This window comes from Lathyrus oleraceus, chromosome 5 (genome assembly GCF_024323335.1).
Source record: "Lathyrus oleraceus cultivar Zhongwan6 chromosome 5, CAAS_Psat_ZW6_1.0, whole genome shotgun sequence".
NCBI lineage: Eukaryota > Viridiplantae > Streptophyta > Magnoliopsida > Fabales > Fabaceae > Lathyrus > Lathyrus oleraceus.
In genome coordinates, this window is record NC_066583.1 from 249,320,627 (window position 1) to 249,341,023 (window position 20,397).

The 20,397-nt window shown below is 31.0% G+C and overlaps 1 protein-coding gene across 2 annotated transcripts; it reads right to left on the minus strand.

The window, feature by feature from the left end:
- Positions 1-1,443: 1,443 nt before the first annotated feature.
- On the minus strand, positions 1,444-9,929 carry LOC127083551 (uncharacterized). 2 transcript variants are annotated; one of them, XM_051023863.1, is made up of 10 exons: positions 9,821-9,929; positions 5,272-5,397; positions 5,027-5,163; positions 4,307-4,373; positions 3,842-3,894; positions 2,698-2,752; positions 2,539-2,613; positions 2,330-2,447; positions 1,955-2,001; positions 1,444-1,846 (listed from the first exon to the last, which is right to left on the minus strand). In XM_051023863.1, exons 2-10 carry the CDS (start codon positions 5,365-5,367, stop codon positions 1,742-1,744), a joined length of 753 nt encoding a protein of 250 aa, XP_050879820.1. In that variant the 5' UTR covers positions 5,368-5,397; positions 9,821-9,929; the 3' UTR covers positions 1,444-1,741. The 2 variants fall into 2 exon arrangements, with proteins under 2 accessions (XP_050879820.1, XP_050879819.1); XM_051023862.1 differs by lacking the exon at positions 9,821-9,929 and adding an exon at positions 5,624-5,785.
- Positions 9,930-20,397: the final 10,468 nt, after the last annotated feature.

Genomic DNA, 20,397 nt, shown 5'->3' on the forward strand with positions numbered 1-20,397 from the left:
TTAAACAAATGATGTATATTTGTTCTAGAATCTCTCAGAGACTTTTTTATGCATACTCTTTTACTTATATATTTAATTTAGGTGGTCATAGCGACATTATTTGTATTTTGCTTTTGCAATGAAAGAAATATGTATTTGTGACCCGTGGAACATGACACTTTGTCTAATCTATAACATTTTTATAATCATATATGTTTAAATTCTCCATATTTTACCTCAACTTTCTATCGTGAACAATCTCTAGACGCTCTTGATTTAATTTTATATAGAAACTCATATTTTTTAAGTATTACTTTGTGTTAGAACTTTTAAATTCCTTATAATTGCCAACTTTTTTTTCATGTCTCTATATCTGACTTTGTAATGGTAACAGTTATTTTATCTTTTATTCCTACCCCTAGCCTAAATCACTACAGTTTTCATATTTTTAATAGTAAATAAATATAAGATAATTTGGTTAAAACATTATTTTCTCTCTTTTATTTATTATATTTATGATAATTATTTTGGGACCGAATGAGTAACACTTTTTGAGTTATGGAAGGGTGAAAATATTGATGTAATAAGTATTCATTTTATTTGAAATAGGTGTCATTTTAGAAAGAAAGAAAAATTGTCTTACAATAATACCATTCTCATTTTTTATTTTTTTAAGTAAATATTTTTCTTCAAAAATGTCCTCTAACTATTGCTATTACATTACTCTCAAAGTGTATATTCTAATTTACATTTGAAAACTCACAAATTACTACATTTGAAAAACTCACAAATTACTACATTTGAAAAACTCACAAATTACTAACCTTAAAGTATGATGTTTTTTTAACAAACTTTATATAATATTTTAGGTATAAATATATTTTAAATCCCTCTAATTATATCAACTTTTATATTCTAATTGCTAAAAATTTCCTCCGTACTTTAATCTCATCCTTTATACCAATTTTAGTCTTTGATTTTTTACAAAAGTTCACATCATTTGTTCCAAGTGATTTTGTTAAAATGACATCAGGCTTAAGACTTTAAAATATTATTAACGTAATATATTAACTATTTAACATTTGATTTATAATTTAATCTTTAATTAAAAATTATAGATAAATTAATAAATAAAATTGATATATAAAGGAATAAAAACATGTTTAGTCTATTTTTTTAATTCAAAGCAAAAATCTTAAACATATCTCCAGTGTCAGTTGTCACTATGTTAAGGTGTACATGTGTCATATTATGTTGATGGTTTAGGGGAGGATTATGTGTTTGCACCATTTTGAAAAACATAGGACACTACTTTTAGAGCCTAAAAAGGAGCATTACCCTACTCATGAAGACTAAGAACATGTAATCAATAACATAAATATAATCTCCATGATCATAAAACCCTTGAAATCCTATTTTATATTCAGACAAACATGAGAAGTTATTTATCAACTAAAATGGTCATAATTATAAAAAAATACTCTATTAAATTAAAGCATATTCATCCTGAAAGAATTACAAAAACAAGGGACCTATATAATTGCAAAATCTCTGCCCCATTTTCAAACAAAAAAGACTCTTACCTTAGCCCCAAAAATGTGGTTGTTAGTAAATCTTGCAGAATATACAACACTACATAATTATCCTAAAAACCAGAATTTGGGGGTGTTCAACCAGGGATCATCATCAAAATCCAAAGATAGTATACAAAATGTATATAACTATTTTTTGGCTGTGACATTCCAGTACAATGTTAACAACCTTACTCTATGTTGTCACTGGATCTACGATATGGCATGAGTCTATGGTCCTTTGCAGCATTCCTCTTCCTCTTTTTCTCAATATATGATTCAAGTTTTCCAGATGTCTGAAAAATGGTGAATAAGATAGAATTAATGGAAAATACAAGCAATGAATGACATTATACAATGAAAACAAGGTGAACGGGGACAGAGAGATGTTCTAAGATGCATACCTTGAGATCCTCATATTTTTCAATAAGCCTTTGTTTTCGGATTTCAGCTGAAAAACAAAACAATATGTCATTATATATATAGTTGATATTTCATTTTATTTAAACTCATTTGTTTAATATGTTTTCAAATTGCCGCTAATACCACCAGTGTGCTACAAGTGAAAAGGGAAATCAAATAGTTCAATTGAAGTTAATCAATGGTTATAAAAGTGATTCTGTTCTTGCAATATTGACTCCACATATATTGAATCTGTCGCATATTGTGTTCAGCAAAGAACTTCTCTATAGAGTTCAGATAAAGATAATAAAATTAACACAAGCATGGAAAGTGGAGAAAAAAGAGATAGAATGGCGTGGAAAGAAAAGAAAAATTACATTTCTTGAGATAGAAAGGACGTTTTCCCTGCTTTGCGGCTTCTCTTTCTTTCTTCTTGTGTCTAGCCAAAATACTTGTCTCAACATTTTTTGTTGAATCAGATTTCAACTGTTTATCCTGAAAAGACATTCAAATGTGATCAAGTAAATTAATGAATGCCACACTTTTGGACGGTGAAGCAAAACTTCCAACAGACATGTATACTTACAACCCATGATATGCGTTCTTCTATTTCACTTTTCCGCTCAGGATCTTTGAGTTTATTCATTTCCCTTTTAAGAGCCTGTTACACCATAAAGATGTTGTGGGAGGGAAGTCATAAAATAAGTTATAGACAACATTTTGCAGTTAAGATCTGCAACTCTACCTGTCTTTCGGCGGGAAGATCCTTTTCATATAAGAAATTATATCTCTTTCTAAACCTGCAAGTCGAAGCATACATAATATTTGTTAGTGCTACGCAGTTCACATTACGAAAAACAAGAGAAGCTTCCAGATTTAGTCAAACCCAGTTGCTCAAAATAAAATAGCAACATAAACACTTGCATTAAATTGTTCGGCAGTACAATCCATAAATAATTAAACAAAACCAACTAAACAGCCAATGAACCTATGAGCTGGATTAGAACCTATGTAGCACCGACACCTCTACAAAAAGGTGTGTCTGTGTCCTTGTCGGACACATGTACCAACACTTGTGATTACGTTTAATTTATTCATTTTTTCAAATTATTATCAGTGTCACTGTATTAGTGTCGGAGTCGTATTCAAAGTGTTCTTGCTTCATAGGTTAGAACTATCAATTGTATAATCTCCAAGGTCGTGCTTTAATTTGGGTGTTGAATCAATCATACATTGTCTACATAGTATATAAATGAATTGGAGATGAATAAATCATTTGACGCTTCTTTAGCACCACTAGAAATATCGGTCAGCATAACGATCTAATGACTTTAACCATAATACATATTGAGTCAAAATAAAGAATTTGACTCATGGATATAATGTCTTTAACCATATTCAAAAAGTTGATTACTTCATGACATGGACAAAAAAGCTCTTAAATAAAAATAGTCAGGAAATGACGATTGCAAGTGTGAGCAAATTTATCAATAACTTGATGATCCTTCAATACTATCTAACAGATTCTAGCGCAAAGTAAAAACTAATATATTGAGTTAGCATTTGAAGTTTTTTAACAGAAAAGTATTAACCCACTTTACGGATCTATTTGTGTTCTTCTGTCTACAACTTCAACATTCTCACTAAGTTGACTACTCCAGGTCAGTGATAACTAGCTCTTAATTAAAACAAAAACAGTGGAATAAAATCACTTAGTTAGACATGCTCTGAATGGAAAAACACAGAAACAATCAGCATGACTTTACAGTGGTATGAAAAATGCATAAGCTCTTCATCATGGTTGCAATTGAAATAATAACATTTCTCACTCAAATGAACACAACAAGAAAAAGGTAGAACAAAAAGCACACACACAGATGTGAACATACCCATCAGGATCAAGTGTACCACAAAGAGATTCAAATCGTGGGTCACGTACAACCTGAAAATTTATGAAGGCATGCATATTTCAGGAAAAATCATCCAGATATATCAAACAGAAAGATCATATACATATACATGCTCATTTTCAAATTCAACACAAATTCCACATCATATACAGCAATCCTTAAAGTTTGAATATTTCAAAGTATTCATAAATTAATATTGGACCTAAAGTCTTAACTGCAACTGAAAAAGTGGGTGCATGTGTAGAGCAAGGAAACAATAAGCAGTTGGGTTTCCTCCACTCTATGAGCCTGCAAATTGTTTTCCAAATAAAAAAACTATGCATGCTTATAGCATTCATAAATAATGATTTTGAAATTTGAAACTATTAAATTTAACATGTTAATGAACAACACAAGATAGCAGCAGAGATCAATAGACTCTACACAAGTAACAAACATTCCTACCTTCTTAGGGGCTTGGATGACATCTCTAAAAGCAGGAACTGGCTTTTTGCTACTAGCTTCCATTGGCCTAGTCAAACATTAGAAATTATTTTATTTGCACAACAAGGATTAGAATAGAAGAAAAACAACTCTGTCACATAAATACTCCTTCTGTCTCATTATAACTGTCTTCTTTCCAATTTTTATGTTTCAAATTAATGGTCAGTTTAGCACATCAATAAAACATTAATTTTTTTTTACTACTATACCCTTATTTTGCATTTCAACCCACTTAACTACTCTACTTTATTTTGCAAATGAAACTCGTTTTATCATTGAAATCAATACAACTAAACATTTTCCTAAGGCTATGTTTGGATTGATGGACTAGAACGTAGCGGAGCGGAATGGAACATGATGGAACAGAGATTTCATTCTATTGTTTGTGCATTTTTTGTAATTTGATAGAATGGAACAAAACAAATTGGTTCATCCCATTGCATACCCCGAAATTGGGTGAATGAAAATTGAAAGATTGGATGAAATAGGATGGAATGGATTCCATCATGTTCCATTCCGCTACGTCCATTATTTACAAATCCAAACAATGGAATCTGATTATATACCACTTCATTCCATTGGATTCCACCAATCTATACATAGCCTAAGAACCAAGCACAATTCAAATACGACACTTATAATGAAACCTATGAATTAACTTCTAAGTTACAAATACAACACCTATTCTTGTTAGCCCTTTTTAACTTCTTGTCTTCTCCGCGTTTCTTAAAAACCGCATGTGCCCCGTTCGATCGAGCTTTCTGCAACTCCTCAAAAGTTACATCAGCAAGCACCTTCTCTATCTCTTCCTCTTCATCCTAAAATTACCAAAAATCAATAACAGCACAAATTTACTATGACCTAGGTTTACTTGTTTTTATAAAAAGTAAAATAAAATAAATAACTTATGATTTGAAGTTACCCACATCTTCTGATGAACTAGAAGAAGATAGTGACTCATCAGTCTCACTCTCCTCGTAAGTTTCAGTGGAATTAGGGATTCTACTTCCATGCTTCTTCATTCTGAGAAATAAATCAAATTGATTTTGAACCTAAGAAAACAATGCGTTTAGAATTCAGATACAGTGGCAGAGAAAAAGCGTCTTTCATCTATGAAACATAGTGTATATCATAAACAACCATAGTTGAATGAAATTAACCCTTTTTGTTAAATACAATAACGTTACTCTTACGCAAATAGAGAAAGATGGAATGAAATACAACACAGGGTTTGGAAAAGTAAAACAACTATGCGTTTGAATAGAGAAAGATACTTACCGGAATAGACTCGCGCAGGGGAAGGAGGCGGCTGGGGGAGGGACAGGGAGCGATCCGTGACAGGGTTCAATGGAGAAGAAAAATCACTCTGAGACTTCTTGCTGCGGCTGGGCTGGGTGGGTTTGGTTTGGATTTGGGTGGTTTATAGTGGGCCTTAAAGAGTTAGGTTGGGATTGGCCCTATTAGAATTGACAAAAAAATTTGATTTTTCTCAATTTTAATGAAGTGATTATCAAAGGATTGCTTTTTCACCATTGTGAAAAATCAAAATTATTCTTAAAATTTGAAAATGTATCTCTCGATCGGGCACACCTCAAACACACACCACTTATTTGTTTTTGAGCCACGTAATAAATATTTGATTAAATTTAATTCGAAAATGCATCTCTATAAATTTTGCGAAGGTGTATTTTCAGAATATGTTGAACTAGAAACAAACGCAGAAATGAAAAGATGCAAAAACGAATATAAATTAACATTGATAACATAAAAAATGAAACATTATATAGTTAATAGTTAACCTAATTCGAACATTACATTTCAATATATAAATGGATGTTTCAACATCTTCATAATATCTTTGATCGATCTCGCAATCGTTGCATCTTACTCGATCGGATTTCGTAACAGAAAAATATATTACACATAACCCTTAAATTTACATATGTCTTCAACTCAAAGTTGCTTAACTGAATATTCTCTTTATTGTCAATCGAGGGTGAACGGTACTCGGCCTTCATAACTTTTTGATTGTCGAAGTATTGTAGGAGATACTTTAGTATGAATTTCAGATCTACAAGAGGGGTGTACTCATTGAACTTATATTCAATTGAGGGTTTCACGTCGTTGAAGTAGACATATGCAACATGTCAATTGATGTTCATTATGGTGTAATGTGATTTGATACAAAAATATAAGATGTGAGACTCATTTTTATACAAGTTCTAAACTAATATGAACCTTAAAAAATTTATCTTGTACCAGGGGAAATTCCAAAAAGATATTTCCGGAACCACCCAATCTTGAGTTTACGGAAATGCATTTCCGCAACCAATTGCGGTCACTAACAATTACTTTCAGCGTGTCTTTTTTATCCTTCAAAATTATTCGACACACTTCTACCCAAGTAACGTTTTCCTTTTTTTTCGCTCTCCAGAATTACAAATTCGGCAGAATAATCTTCTCGGTAGAGGTAACACCAACAATTTCCAATAGTGAAAGCATGTACTTGTTGGTCTTATATGTTGAATCAATGATAAGCACGGTAGAAAATGTGTTAAACAACTTTATGGAATCAGATGAGTCAAAAGTATATCTCGAACAATTACTCCATCTTCGCACGCTCGGTACCTAGATACATAATTGTTATCATCCAGAAGTTTTAACAATTGTTGCATTTCAGTTTTATCCCCCATTAACGACTTATTGTTAATGACACGAATATTATACAATTGCTTGATGTTTGAGATATTTTTGGGTCTTTTATGTTTCAAAGTTGCAAGTGTGTTAAGGGGCTGCACCATATAAGATGTCATATCCAAAATGATTTCCTTCTCTTCCAACATAAGACGACATGTAATGGGATGGTCGGCTAACTTGTCACACATGTCATGGTTATATAAACCACAAATCACATTAAATCTCTATTTGTTATTTTTCAAAAGATAACCACACAACTTAAAGAGACACACATATTTTCTCGAACCGATGTCAATTGAGAATAGAAGGGTTTTTTGTAAGTGTTTTGTGACAAAATGGTAATGGTGTTTGATCATGATGAATTAGAGCATGCATGATTCTGTTTTATTAAAAATCACGTTTGACAGTTCCGGAATTGTACATTCGGAATTGAATGATATGCAAATGTGGAAGATTTTTAAATTCCCGCTTCACAATCCTAGAAGTGCACTTTCAGAATTGTCACTAAGATGTTAGATTCGAAATAAATTGATAGGGTGAGTCCGGAGATGCATCTCCGAATTAAATTTTGAAAATGCACTTTCGAAGTTGTCACTGGGATGTTAAAGTTTTGGTAAACTTTTAGAATTGATAAAAAAATTCTTAAGATTTTAGAATTTGGATTGTGATTTTGAGACTTCCAGATTTTAGAATCTGAAATAATTAAATTCATGAATAAACACAACGAATAGGAACTTTCCATTAAATTACATGAAATTAACTTGTTTCATGTCATACACCAATAAAAGTTGTGAATAATTAAAAAGATCAATTAAATACAAACAATATCATAGATCTGACAAATTAGTTACTTCTTCCTCGAACTCAAATATGCATGTCGTGATTTTATCAAACGTCCTTGGACGGATCATATTTGAACAAATAGCATCAACATGTCTGATTAGAGTAACGTATAATTAGAAAGGTCCCAAGGAATAGTGTTGACAAGATAGTAAAAAAATGGTTCTCATATCTTCTTCATTTTGTAGTTGCATATAGGTGATGCAAACATGTTTGTCATTATCAAATGAAGAACGACAATACTCAATCCTGATCACCCTTCTTGTGTCCCGGTGGTTGAGACATTAATTCATTTCATCTAGTTGGTGCTTCACATAAGAAAGTGTAACATCGACATTGATTCTAAATAGACGGGGATGAGTCATCTATTTATAGTATACTCCAGCTAAGTTAGAGTCCAATATGAGTAAGAAGAGTTAAAAAAAATTCTAATGCAAGCTACAAATGAACTAAACACATAATTTTATACATTTATTATGCATTATAGCCCACATAAAGTGTCAGCGCAATCTAGCCCATGCAATAAAATCAAATGAAACGTTAAAAATTATAGAATCCACACAATTTCAAGGGTTCAAATTGTAGAATCCAGACGCATGTCAACAAAACCTCGACATGGGTCCAAATTATAAAAATCAAACTATGCCAAACACCTTTATGATTGAGTCTGAGTTATAGAATCTAAAATTTTGTGTTACATTATCAAAGTTCATTTATTTGATAAAAACACTTATAAAATATATCATCATAAATAATAACTAAACATAATATATATATATATATATATATATATATATATATATATATATATATATATATATATATATATAATGTAACATGTTAAGTTGGATACATGATAATTGTGTACTTAAAATACAACCAAATCCAAATGAAACATAATAATATTACAAAATGCATATGGTGGGTCACACGAGAACTGATGACCCTCATCTTCATCCTATTTATCCATAATTCAATGTTGGCTTCCCTCAAAATTCCTTGGACAATTGTGTCAATATCTTATTCTTTCAGTATATTTCCACAAGAGAGTGTCATAATAGCCATGACTCAGATGTGCGAGCATGCATGGGTCAAACTACATGCATTGTCATTCTCATCTTCAAGGTTATTGTTCTTTTGGTGTAGGAATTAAGTATGAATATGATTACTTTAAATACCACTTCATGTAGTCTTGTATAAGTTTTCAACATACCTCTGATCAATCTGGGATAAATTGATAATATATAAAGCAAAGTCGACAAGAGGTCTAGGAATATTCTGCTTGTACCTGAACTAGCATGATATTCACTCATGCAGGTAACAGACCTTGGAGGATCCATATGTGATCTGATTGAAAAATAAGCATATGTCATTCATCGGGAGTGTGACTTTTTAAGGGTGTAGTTTTCTAACACCATATCATTTGGTAGTAGACAAATGATATTGAGTCATTACATAACTTTTAGTAAGTTTTACATTATTTTTACTTCCTTTTCTACAAATAGTTTGTGTTATGTCGCATTTTAATCAAAATTGGAAGCATTGTTGAAAAGCTTAGTTTGATTCAAAATCAGTTTAATCGGACAAATTCGTTGGTATTTTCATGGGGGAAGTTAGAGTGATAAGAAGTGTAGTAACACTTAGACACAAAATTGGAAGAAAATAATAACTTCAAAGAAATCAACAGAACTTCCTTAAGTTTCATGAAGTCGATATCCTTGTGTGCTACTGGACATATCGCGTTGAAACAAGCACACCAATGTGGCACATTATCGTATTTATATGAGAGACACATTAATAAAAATTAGGGAACATATTGCACCTAATGCATGGTGTAGTAAAATTACGCAATCTCGGGATTTTTCTATTAATAGGAAAACATGGTTAGTTCTTGGAAAAGTAAAACAACTATGTGTTTGAATAGAGAAAGATGTTTACCGGAATAGACTCGCGCAGGGGAAGGAGGCGGCTGGGGGAGGGACATGGAGTGATCGGTGACAGGGTTCATTGGAGAAAAAAATCACTCTGAGACTTCTTGCTGCGGCTGGGCTGGGTGGGTTTGGTTTAGATTTGGGTGGTTTATAGTGGGCCTTAAAGAGTTGGGTTGGGATTGGCCCTATTGGAATTGACAAAAAAATATTGAATTTTTTTAATTTAAAGAAGTGATTATGTTATAGGAATTGTTTAACTGATCTTAAGGATTGTTTTTTCACCATTGTGAAAAATCAAAATTATTCTTAAATTTTGGAAATGCATCTCTGGATCGATCGGACGCACCTCAAACACACACCATCATCCATTTATTTTTGAGTCACGTAACAAATATTTGACTGAATTTAATTCGAAAATGCATCTTTATAAATTTTACGAAGGTCTATTTTTCGAATATATTGAACTAGAAACAAACGCAGAATGAAAAGATGCAAAAACGAATATAAATTAACATTGATAACATAAAAAATGAAACGTTATATAGTTAATAGTCAACATACTTCGAACATTACATTTCAATATACAAATGGATGTTTCAACATCTTCATAATATCTTTGATCGATCTCGCAATCGTTGCATCTTGCTCGATCGGATTTCGTAATGGAAAAATATATTACATATAACCCTTAAATTTACATATGTCTTCAGCTCAAAGTTGCTTAACTAAATATCCTCTTCATTGTCAATCGAGGGTGAACGGTACTCGACCTTCATAACTTTTTGATTGTCGAAGTATTGTAGGAGATACTTTAGTATGAATTTCAGATCTACAAGAGGGGTGTACTTATTGAACTTATATTCAATTGAGGGTTTCATGTCGTTGAAGTAAACATATGCAACATGTCAATTGATGTTCATTATGGTGTAATGTGATTTGATACAAAAATATGAGATGTGAGACTCATTTTTATACAAGTTCTAAACCAATATGAACCTTAAAAAAATTATCTTGTACCAGGGGAAATTCCAAAAAGATATTTCCGGAACCACCCAATCCTGAGTTTACGGAAATGCATTTCTGCAACCAATTGCGGTCACTGACAATTACTTTCAACGTGTCTTCTTTGTCCTTCAAAATTGTCCGACACACTTCTAAGACCCACGTAACATTTTCCTTTTTTTTTCGCTCTCCAGAAATACAAATTATGCAGAATAATCTTCTCGGTAGAGGTAACACCGATAATTTCCAATAGTGGAAGCATGTATTTGTTGGTCTTATATGTTGAATCAATGATAAGCATAGTAGAAAACGTGTTAAACAACTTTATGGAATTAGATGACTCAAAAATATATCTTGAACAATTATTCCATCTTCGCACACTCGATACCTAGATACATAATTGTTATCATCCAGAAGTTTTAACAATTGTTGCATTTTAGTTTTATCCCCCCTTAACTACTTGTTGTTAATGACACAAATATTATACACTTGCTTGATGTTTGAGATATTTTTGGGTCTTTTATGTTTCAAAGTTGCAAGTGTGTTTTGGGGCTGCACCATATAAGATGTCATATCCAAAACGATTTTCTTCTCTTCCAACATAAGACGGCATGTGATGGGATGGTCGGCTAACTTGTCACACATGTCATGGTTATGTAAACCACAAATCACATTAAATCTCTATTTGTTATTTGTCAAAAGATAACCACACAGCTTAAAAAGACACACACATTTTCTCGAACCGATGTCAAATGAGAATGGAAGGATTTTTTGTAAGTGTTTTGTGACAAAATGGTAATGGTGTTTGATCATGATGAATTAGAGCATACATGATTCTATTTTATTAAAAATCACGTTCGACAGTTCTGAAAATGTACATTCGGAATTGAATGATATGCAAAGGTGGAAGATTTTTAAATTCCCGCTTCACAATCTTGGAAGTGCACTTTCTGAATTGTCACTAAAATGTTAAATTTGAAATAAATTGATAGGGTGAGTCCGAAGATGCATCTCCGAATTAAATTTTGGAAATGCATTTTCGAAGTTGTCACTGAGATGTTAAAGTTTTGGTAAACTTTTAGAATTGATAAAAAAAAAATCTTAAGATTTTAGAATTTGGATTGTGATTTTGAGACTTCCAGATTTTAGAATCTAAAATAATTAAATTCATGAATAAACACGATGAATAGGAACTTTCCATTAAATTACATGAAATTAACTTGTTTCATGTCATACACCAATAAAAGTTGTGAATAATTAAAAAGATCAATTAAATACAAACAATATTATAGATCTGACAAATTAGTTACTTCTTCCTCAAACTCAAATATGTATGTCTTGATTTTATCAAACGTCCTTGGACGAATCAGATTTGAACAAATAACATCTGTTGGTGTAAGCCCTAGAGGCCAATACATTTTGGTACTTGTATCGAATAATAAAAGGCATTCTCTTTATTATGGTTGATTAATAAAGTCCCTGGAATAGATAGTCCGTTTAATGTATTAAGTGTGACTTAATCATGAGAACACATTAAACATAGGGACACTATTCCTAAAGTATCCGTAGTCGAGCTTTAGTGTGAAGTGGGATAACATTAAAGCATTAAGACTATTATGTTTGTAGACTGATGATCACATCTCATGGATCATGGATAAAGAGTTATCAAGTCTTAAACATAGGTATGAATATTAAGAGTAATATTTATACCGGACTGACCCGCTATGAGAATACTATATAGAAAGTTATGCAAAGTGTCATAAGTTGTTCTCATGGTGATAATGGTGTATACCACTCTTCGACCTGAAACCACTATGGATCCTAGATGTAGAGTCGAGTGCTTTATTGCTGATCCAACGTTGTCCGTAACTGGATAACCATAAAGATAGTTGATGGGTACTCCACAAAGCATGCTGAGGGACATGAGTGTCCTAGATGGAATTTGCCCATCCTGCGTAACAGGATAAATGTCTATGGGCCCAATATTGAACTGAACAAGGATGACACGGTCTATGCCTTGTGTTCAATATAGACATAAGGGCAAAAGGGTAATTATACACATAATTATTATCACAGAAGGAATTGTCAGATCACATGACATTTTCGTGTCTTGGGTAGCAGTGATGTGTTGCTAGATACCGCTCACTGTTTATTATGTTAAACGCGTGATTTAATATAATTGCCAACGTCACGAAAACCTACAGGGTCACACACAAAGGACGGATTGATGAGAGATAGAGTAACTAAGGAATACCGTAAGGTACGGTGCCCTTAAGTGAATTATAGAACATCGTAAGGTACGGTGTACTTGAGTAGAATACGAAATATGGTAAGGTACCATGGGCTTAAGTGATTTTGGGCATATTATAAGATATGGGCCAAAATACACTTAAGTGGGCTTTTTAGCTTGAAGCCCACACAAGTGGTTCTATAAATAGAACCCTTGTGCAGAAGCATTATTGCGGTTGCATTATTTTCGTTTTCTCTCACTCTCTCTCTCTCTCTCACTCAAAGCCTTCATTCGTACCAGCTAGCACTGAGATTGAAGGAACCCGTTCGTGTGGATTGAGTAGAGACGTTGTCATCGTTCAACGTTCGTGATCGCTTCGTGGATTTGCATCAAAGGTTTTGATCGTCACAAGAGATCTGCACCAAAGGTTTCGATCATCACAAGAGGTAAATATTCTATCACTGATCATGACCATTCGTAAGGATCTCTAAAGGAGAAATTTTAATTTCCGCTACGTTTTGGACCGCAATTCTTCTTCAACATCAACATATCTGATTAGAGTAACGTATAATTGGAAAGGTCCCAAGGAATAGTGTTGACAAGATAGTAAAAAATGATTCTCATATCTTCTTCATTTTGTAGTTGCATATAGGTGATGCAAACATGTTTGTCATTATCAAATGACGAACGACAATACTCAACCCTGATCATCCTTCTTGTGTCGCGGTGGTTGAGACATTAATTCATTTCATCTAGTTGGTGTTTCACATAAGAAAGTGTAACATCGACATTGGTTCTAAATAGACGGGGATGAGTCATCTATTTATAGTATCCTCCAGCTAAGTTAGAGTCCAATATGAGTAAGAAGAGTTAATTGTTTTTCTAATGTAAGCTACAAATAAACTAAACATGTAATTTTATACATTTATTATGCATTATAGCCGATATAAAGTGTCAGCGCAATCTAGTCCATGCAATAAATTCAAATGAAACGTTAAGGATTATAGAATCCACACAATTTCAAGGGTTCAAATTGTAGAATCTAGACGCATGTCAACCAAACCTCGACATGGGTCCAAATTATAAAAGTCAAACTATCCCAAACACCTTTATGATTGAGTCTGAGTTATAGAATCTGAAATTTTGTGTTACATTATCAAAGTTCATTTATTTGATAAAAACACATAAAATATATCGTCATCAATAATAACTAAACATAATATATATATATATGTATATATATATATATATATATATATATATATATATATATATATATATATATATTATATATATATATATATATATATATATATATATATATATATATATATATATATATATATATATATATATATATATATATACAACCAAATCCAACAAAATGCATATGGTGGGTCACACGAGAACAGATGACCCTCATCTCCATCCTATTTATCCATAATGCAATGTTGGCTTCCTTCAAAATTTCTTGGATAGCTGTGTCAATATCTTATTCTTTAGGTATATTTCCACAAGAGAGTGTCATAATAGCCATGACTCAGATGTGTGAGCATGCATGGGTCAAACTACATGCATTGTCATTGTCATTCTCATCTTCAAGGTTGTTGTTCTTTTGGTGTAGGAATTAAGTATGAATATGATTACTTTAAATACCATTTCATGTAGTCTTGTATAAGTTTCCAACATACTTCTGATCAATCTGGGATAAATTGATAATATATAAAGCAAAATCGACAAGAGGTCTAGGAATATCCTGCTTGTACCCGAACTAGCATGATATTCACTCATGGAAGTAACATACCAAATCCAACAAAATGCATATGGTAGGTCACACGAGAACTGATGACCCTCATCTTCATCCTATTTATCCATAATGCAATGTTGGCTTCCCTCAAAATTTCTTGGATAGCTGTGTCAATATCTTATTTTTTCGATATATTTCCACAAGAGAGTGTCATAATAGCCATGACTAAGATGTGCGAGCATGCATGGGTCAAACTACATGCATTGTCATTCTCATCTTCAAGGTTGTTGTTCTTTTGGTGTAGGAATTAACTATGAATATGATTACTTTAAATACAATTTCATGTAGTCTTGTATAAGTTTCCAACATACCTCTGATCAATCTGGGATAAATTGATAATATATAAAGCAAAGTCGACAAGAGGTCTAGGAATATCCTCCTTGTACCCGAACTAGCACGATATTCACTCATGGAAGTAACATACCTTGGAGGATCCACATATGATCTGATTGAAAAATAATCATATGTCATTCATCGGGAGTGTGACTTTTTAAGGGTGTAGTTTTCTAACACCAGATCATGTGGTAGTAGACAAATGATATTGAGTCATTACATAATTTTTAGTAAGTTTTACATTATTTTAAATTCTTTTTCTACAAATAGTTTGTGTTATGTGGCACTTTAATCAAAATTGAAAGCATTGTTGAAAAGCTTAGTATGATTCAAAATTAGTTTAACCGGACAAATTCTTTGGTATTTTCATGGGGGAAGTTAGAGTGATAAGAAGTGTAGTAACACTTAGACACAAAATTGGAAGAAAATAATAACTTCAAAGAAATCAACAGAACTTCCTTAAATTTCATGAAGTTGATATCCTTGTGTGCTACTGGACATATCGCATTAAAACAAGCACGCCAATGTGGCACATTATCATATTTATATGATAGACACATTAATAAAAACTAGGGAACATATTGCACATAATGCATGGTGCAGTACAATTACGCAATCTCGGGATTTTTCTATTAATAGGAAAACATGGTTAGTTCTTGGGGTCTGAATTTTCACTAAAGAAAGACTGCATTAGAATGCTATGGGCTGAAGGTTTATAATCCATCATGATCGGAGTCAATTCATTTGCTTGTAATTGTGGTTTTATGTGTTGAAAAAGTATATCAAGATTGTGATGATGGCAAAGAAGAACAATAAAAATATTGCATACATCATCAGATGAAAGAAAAAGTTTGAAAAAAATAAAAAAATAAGAAGTTTTTGGTGATTGGTGCAAACGAGTCAAATAGTCAAAGAATATTATCAAGAAACATTGTTAATTGCTAAAAGAGGATCTATGATCATGTGCTATATTTCTTATCTATTTGTATATGATCAAAAATGTAATATTAATTGTGTGTCTCTTAAAGTATTAAGATCACATCAGACACACTCTCTCAAACTTTTTTCTAAACTTCATATGATTTTAAAGCTTCTTTTAAAATCATATTGGTTCGAAAATATTATTTAAAACCGAAATATAATTAATTATGATGCTTACTTGATCGATTATACAATGAAAGTTCCCTTCTAGTCAATTATGGAACTTTTATAATCGATTATGGGGTAAAGTTGTCAATAATCAATTAAAGAAGCCTTATAATTGAATATGTCTTTGATGTAACAAAAACTTTCCTATTTTGTAGGTCTTAATCGATTATGGTCGTAGCCTATTTGATAATGAAACTGAATGGACCTTGAAAACATTTCCTTTCTTGGCTAAATGTGTTACTATTAAAAGAGAACTTGTGATTATTTGAAAATACATAAGAAATTTGAATATTACCTCTCCTCTAATCATTCCCTTGCTATTAGTCTTTCCACATACATTTAAGTACAGTTGTTTTGTGTAGATTGTTGCTAATTTGCAATTGTAAACAAGGGAGGAATGTTCTTTTGAACTCTGATAAAATATAAATGTTGCAAATTGAACCTAAAATAAAAGTGGGATATAGGAAGGTTGTGATTTGATTATGTGTTAAATGCTTTATGATAATGCATATCAAATAAGATGTGTTCTTCTATAATCTTTCAATTCTTTATTTTTCTATTATTATTCACCTATCAATCTATTTTTCTTCTACACCTATCTTTAAAATAAATCTAAAAACTAATTTATTTTTTCAATTTTCTAACAACTTTTTAAATCATAATTCACCACTCCCCCCTACACACACATTTGTTTTTTAAGTCACTTTGGTAACACTAATATCATTTAACATTTTTCTTTTAACGCGAGTAACTAATTCCATTAGATTAGACCCTATTCGATAAAAAAAAATTAGAATTGTGTGGCACGTGTAATTTGTTGAGTTTTTACTATTGTACGTTTGAACCTTTTAATAATTCAATAAAGTTTATGCATAATTTTTTGTGTTGTTAACGGATGTGCTAAACTTATTTGATGCATTTGAACCAACTTTATTTTTTTAATCTTTGGTATCACTAGACATAGTGTATTATTTGTTGTGATATAATGTTTTTAACGATTGCTCAAAGCTTCACAAATAGAGACTTGACATGATATATTAGGGGATTACAATTGATGAAGAGAATTGCATACTAAGAAATTTGGTGTAACTATATTTTTAAAAAATTATAATCATTATAAAAAGCAATTAAATGGAATTACCATACAAGAATAAACAAAGGATTCGAAAGGGGCCTAATGGCATTTCTCCTTAGATTTTAAAATCTTTTAATTCACTCACTGTTCTCTACTTTATTCATATGTTAGGCATATTCCCCTTATTACTATTTATATTTGTTGTAAAGCATGTAAAACCACTAGTGTCTATAGGAATTATAACAATCTCGTGAAGACATATTTTATAAATTATACTAGTAGACAACTTTTTTGTTCATTTGTCCAAAAACCACCCTTCTATATATACTTATGTAGTTCTACCACCCTTCATTGGAATGAAAAATTCCATACTAAGCATAATATTCATCTCCTCTTGGTTTATTTCTTGTCCAACAGTATCTGGAGAGTGGAGAAATACGCATACTTGCATTAACATATACTAGTTAGTAAAAAATATTGTATATTAAGTAATTTAGAATAATTAATTGAATAATCACATGCAAATGTAACATTGAGTAGTGTCATCATATATCATGCTAGTTGCCTTGTCTTACTTTTTGTTGTAATGTTCATCTCTTTATACAAGGAAGTCAATGTTGTTATCTCTTAGGCGTAGTCATTATTCATCTCTCAATCTCTAAAAAAATTGAGATATACAAGATTTGTGTAGTGAGAACTTTTATTAGTCAAAATGATTGATCCCGCTATCTTAATAAAAAATATTGTGCCCGTGAGCCCCATTTTGTCACTCATTCTCTTATGTGGCACTCAGAACTAACTTGTGTTTGACAAATTCTTTTATAAGGAAATACAATTGTGCATGAGTTCCATGGTCTTTTCAACTTCATAAAAGATCTTATTCGAGTATGATCCAAATAGCTCGACAAACAACACCCCTCATTTCTCTTTAATAATAATTGTCTGTGAATGAGACGTCTATGAATGATAAGATGTTGAAGACATGACATGTCTTCAAGTGTCATTATCATATACCAAATTACAAGAGTGAAACTGCTCGTATCCTCGTGCCACCTCCGAAGGTTTCTAAAAGATTTAAAGGGTTGGAAAATAAATTCTGATTGATTGGATTATTTTTGATTTTTTTTAATATTATGTGGATTAAGAACTACTAATAATCCTTGCAGACTCACCCAAAATTTAAGGTTTTTTAGGTCGCACTAAAAAAAGTTTTTGAAATTTTTTTAACTTTAAATTTAGGATCAAACCTTCTAACTTAGTCTGAGATTAAACTTCTTACTTCTCTTTTCTTAAGTATACTTTTTTCTAATTAATTAAAAAAGAAATGTTTGATACATTTTTAATTCCTATATCATTTTTGAGTTTGACCTATATAAAAACATAATTAAAATTTTAATTTGCTTAATAATACTGTAATCAATTAATATTTGTACACTTTCAAAAACTTCCCATAAAATTTAATTCTAGTCATACAACAGTTTTTTTTTAAAAATCTCCAAAATTTTAAATAGTAATCCACACAAAAATTTCATCTCAACAATAAATTGATTTTTTTTATCAATATAATAAATTAATTTAATTAAAAATGTTAAAGTTTCCAAAATCTAAAAGAAATGGATTATTTCTAATGATGTATATGGGTTGGGTCAATCCATAGAATCCGGTTAAACTCAATTAAAAAATCTTTAAAAAGTGGATTGAGTATATAAGTTTTAAAAATAAAAATTCATTAAAAAATCAGATTTCAGATAAAATCGGACTCAAACACAAAAAATTCATTGACTCACTAATCAAACATTTATTATTACAATTTTAATGATTTTGATGAATATTATCTTAGTTGTTGTAATTTTAGTCTCTTAAAATCACGACTTTAATTAACTTACTAATACAATTTTATGTCATTCAACTTTAATTTGTTGTTAGGATTTTATGATGCTAAAAGATAGAAAAAATATGTTATCTAATTTTTTTTTAAGAAAATAAAATATTTAATAATTTTTATGAAAAAAATATGATAACTCGTTATTTTGTCATTTAATATTAATGAAAAAAATTATTTAGGCAACCCACTTCCCAATCCAACCCAAAAAATAGTGGGTTTATCTAAACCGGCTCATTGGTATAACGGGTGCTTATTTTACTTTACCCATACCAGAATGTCCTATATGTATTGAGTATTGGATATTGGAAAAACACTCAAAGAATTTCTAAAAATGCTCTTTAAAATTTGAAAATGAATTTCTGATACATTATTTTCACACCAAAATACATGTTAACACTCACCCCATTTTTTCCAAAATTTAGTTAGGAGATACATTTTTGCATTCATCTTTTTACATTTAATCCATGCATAAATGTGCCGCATCCTCGCTTTGTCAAAAACAAAAGTCTTAAAATATACTTTCAGAAACATTTAAAGTCAAATGATATATGAAAATGGTGAAAGATGTGTGATGTTGTTTGACATTTTAAAGTTGATGACATCATGAACGAGAGCGATGAGAATCAGAATGAGATTGAGTTATTTTCTTTTGACAAACATGAGGATGAAAGTGATAATGAAAAAGATAATGAGAGGAATGAAAATCCTTATTCAGGTCAAAGTTTCAACCATGAAAATATAAAAAAAATATTTTTTTAGTAAAATAGTAGAATCGTAGTATATATGATGTAGAACTACGATTCTATTATCTCACTAAATTATTTATTTTTATATTTTCATGGATATAATTTTGACCTGAAACAGAATTTTCATTTTTTTCATTATCACTTTCATCCTCATGTTTGTCAAAAGAAAAAAAAGTTCAATCTCATTCTGATTTTCATCACTCTCATTTATGATGTCATCAACTTTAAAATGTCAAACAAGATCACATATTTTTCACCACTCTCATTCATCATTTGACTTTAAATATTTTTTAAAGTATATTTCTATATTTATTTTGAAAGTTTATTTTCGGACTTTTTTGTTTGACAAAATGATGG

Bases quoted from the DNA above. Each gene is read 5' to 3' on its own strand.
- LOC127083551 (XM_051023863.1), bottom strand. From the start codon at position 5,367: ATGAAGAAGCATGGAAGTAGAATCCCTAATTCCACTGAAACTTACGAG. The intron at 2,753-3,841 runs GTATGTTCACAT...TTCGACTTGCAG, and splicing joins GGTACACTTGATCCTGATGG to GTTTAGAAAGAGATATAATT. The intron at 1,847-1,954 runs GTATGCATCTTA...ACCATTTTTCAG, and splicing joins AAAAATATGAGGATCTCAAG to ACATCTGGAAAACTTGAATC.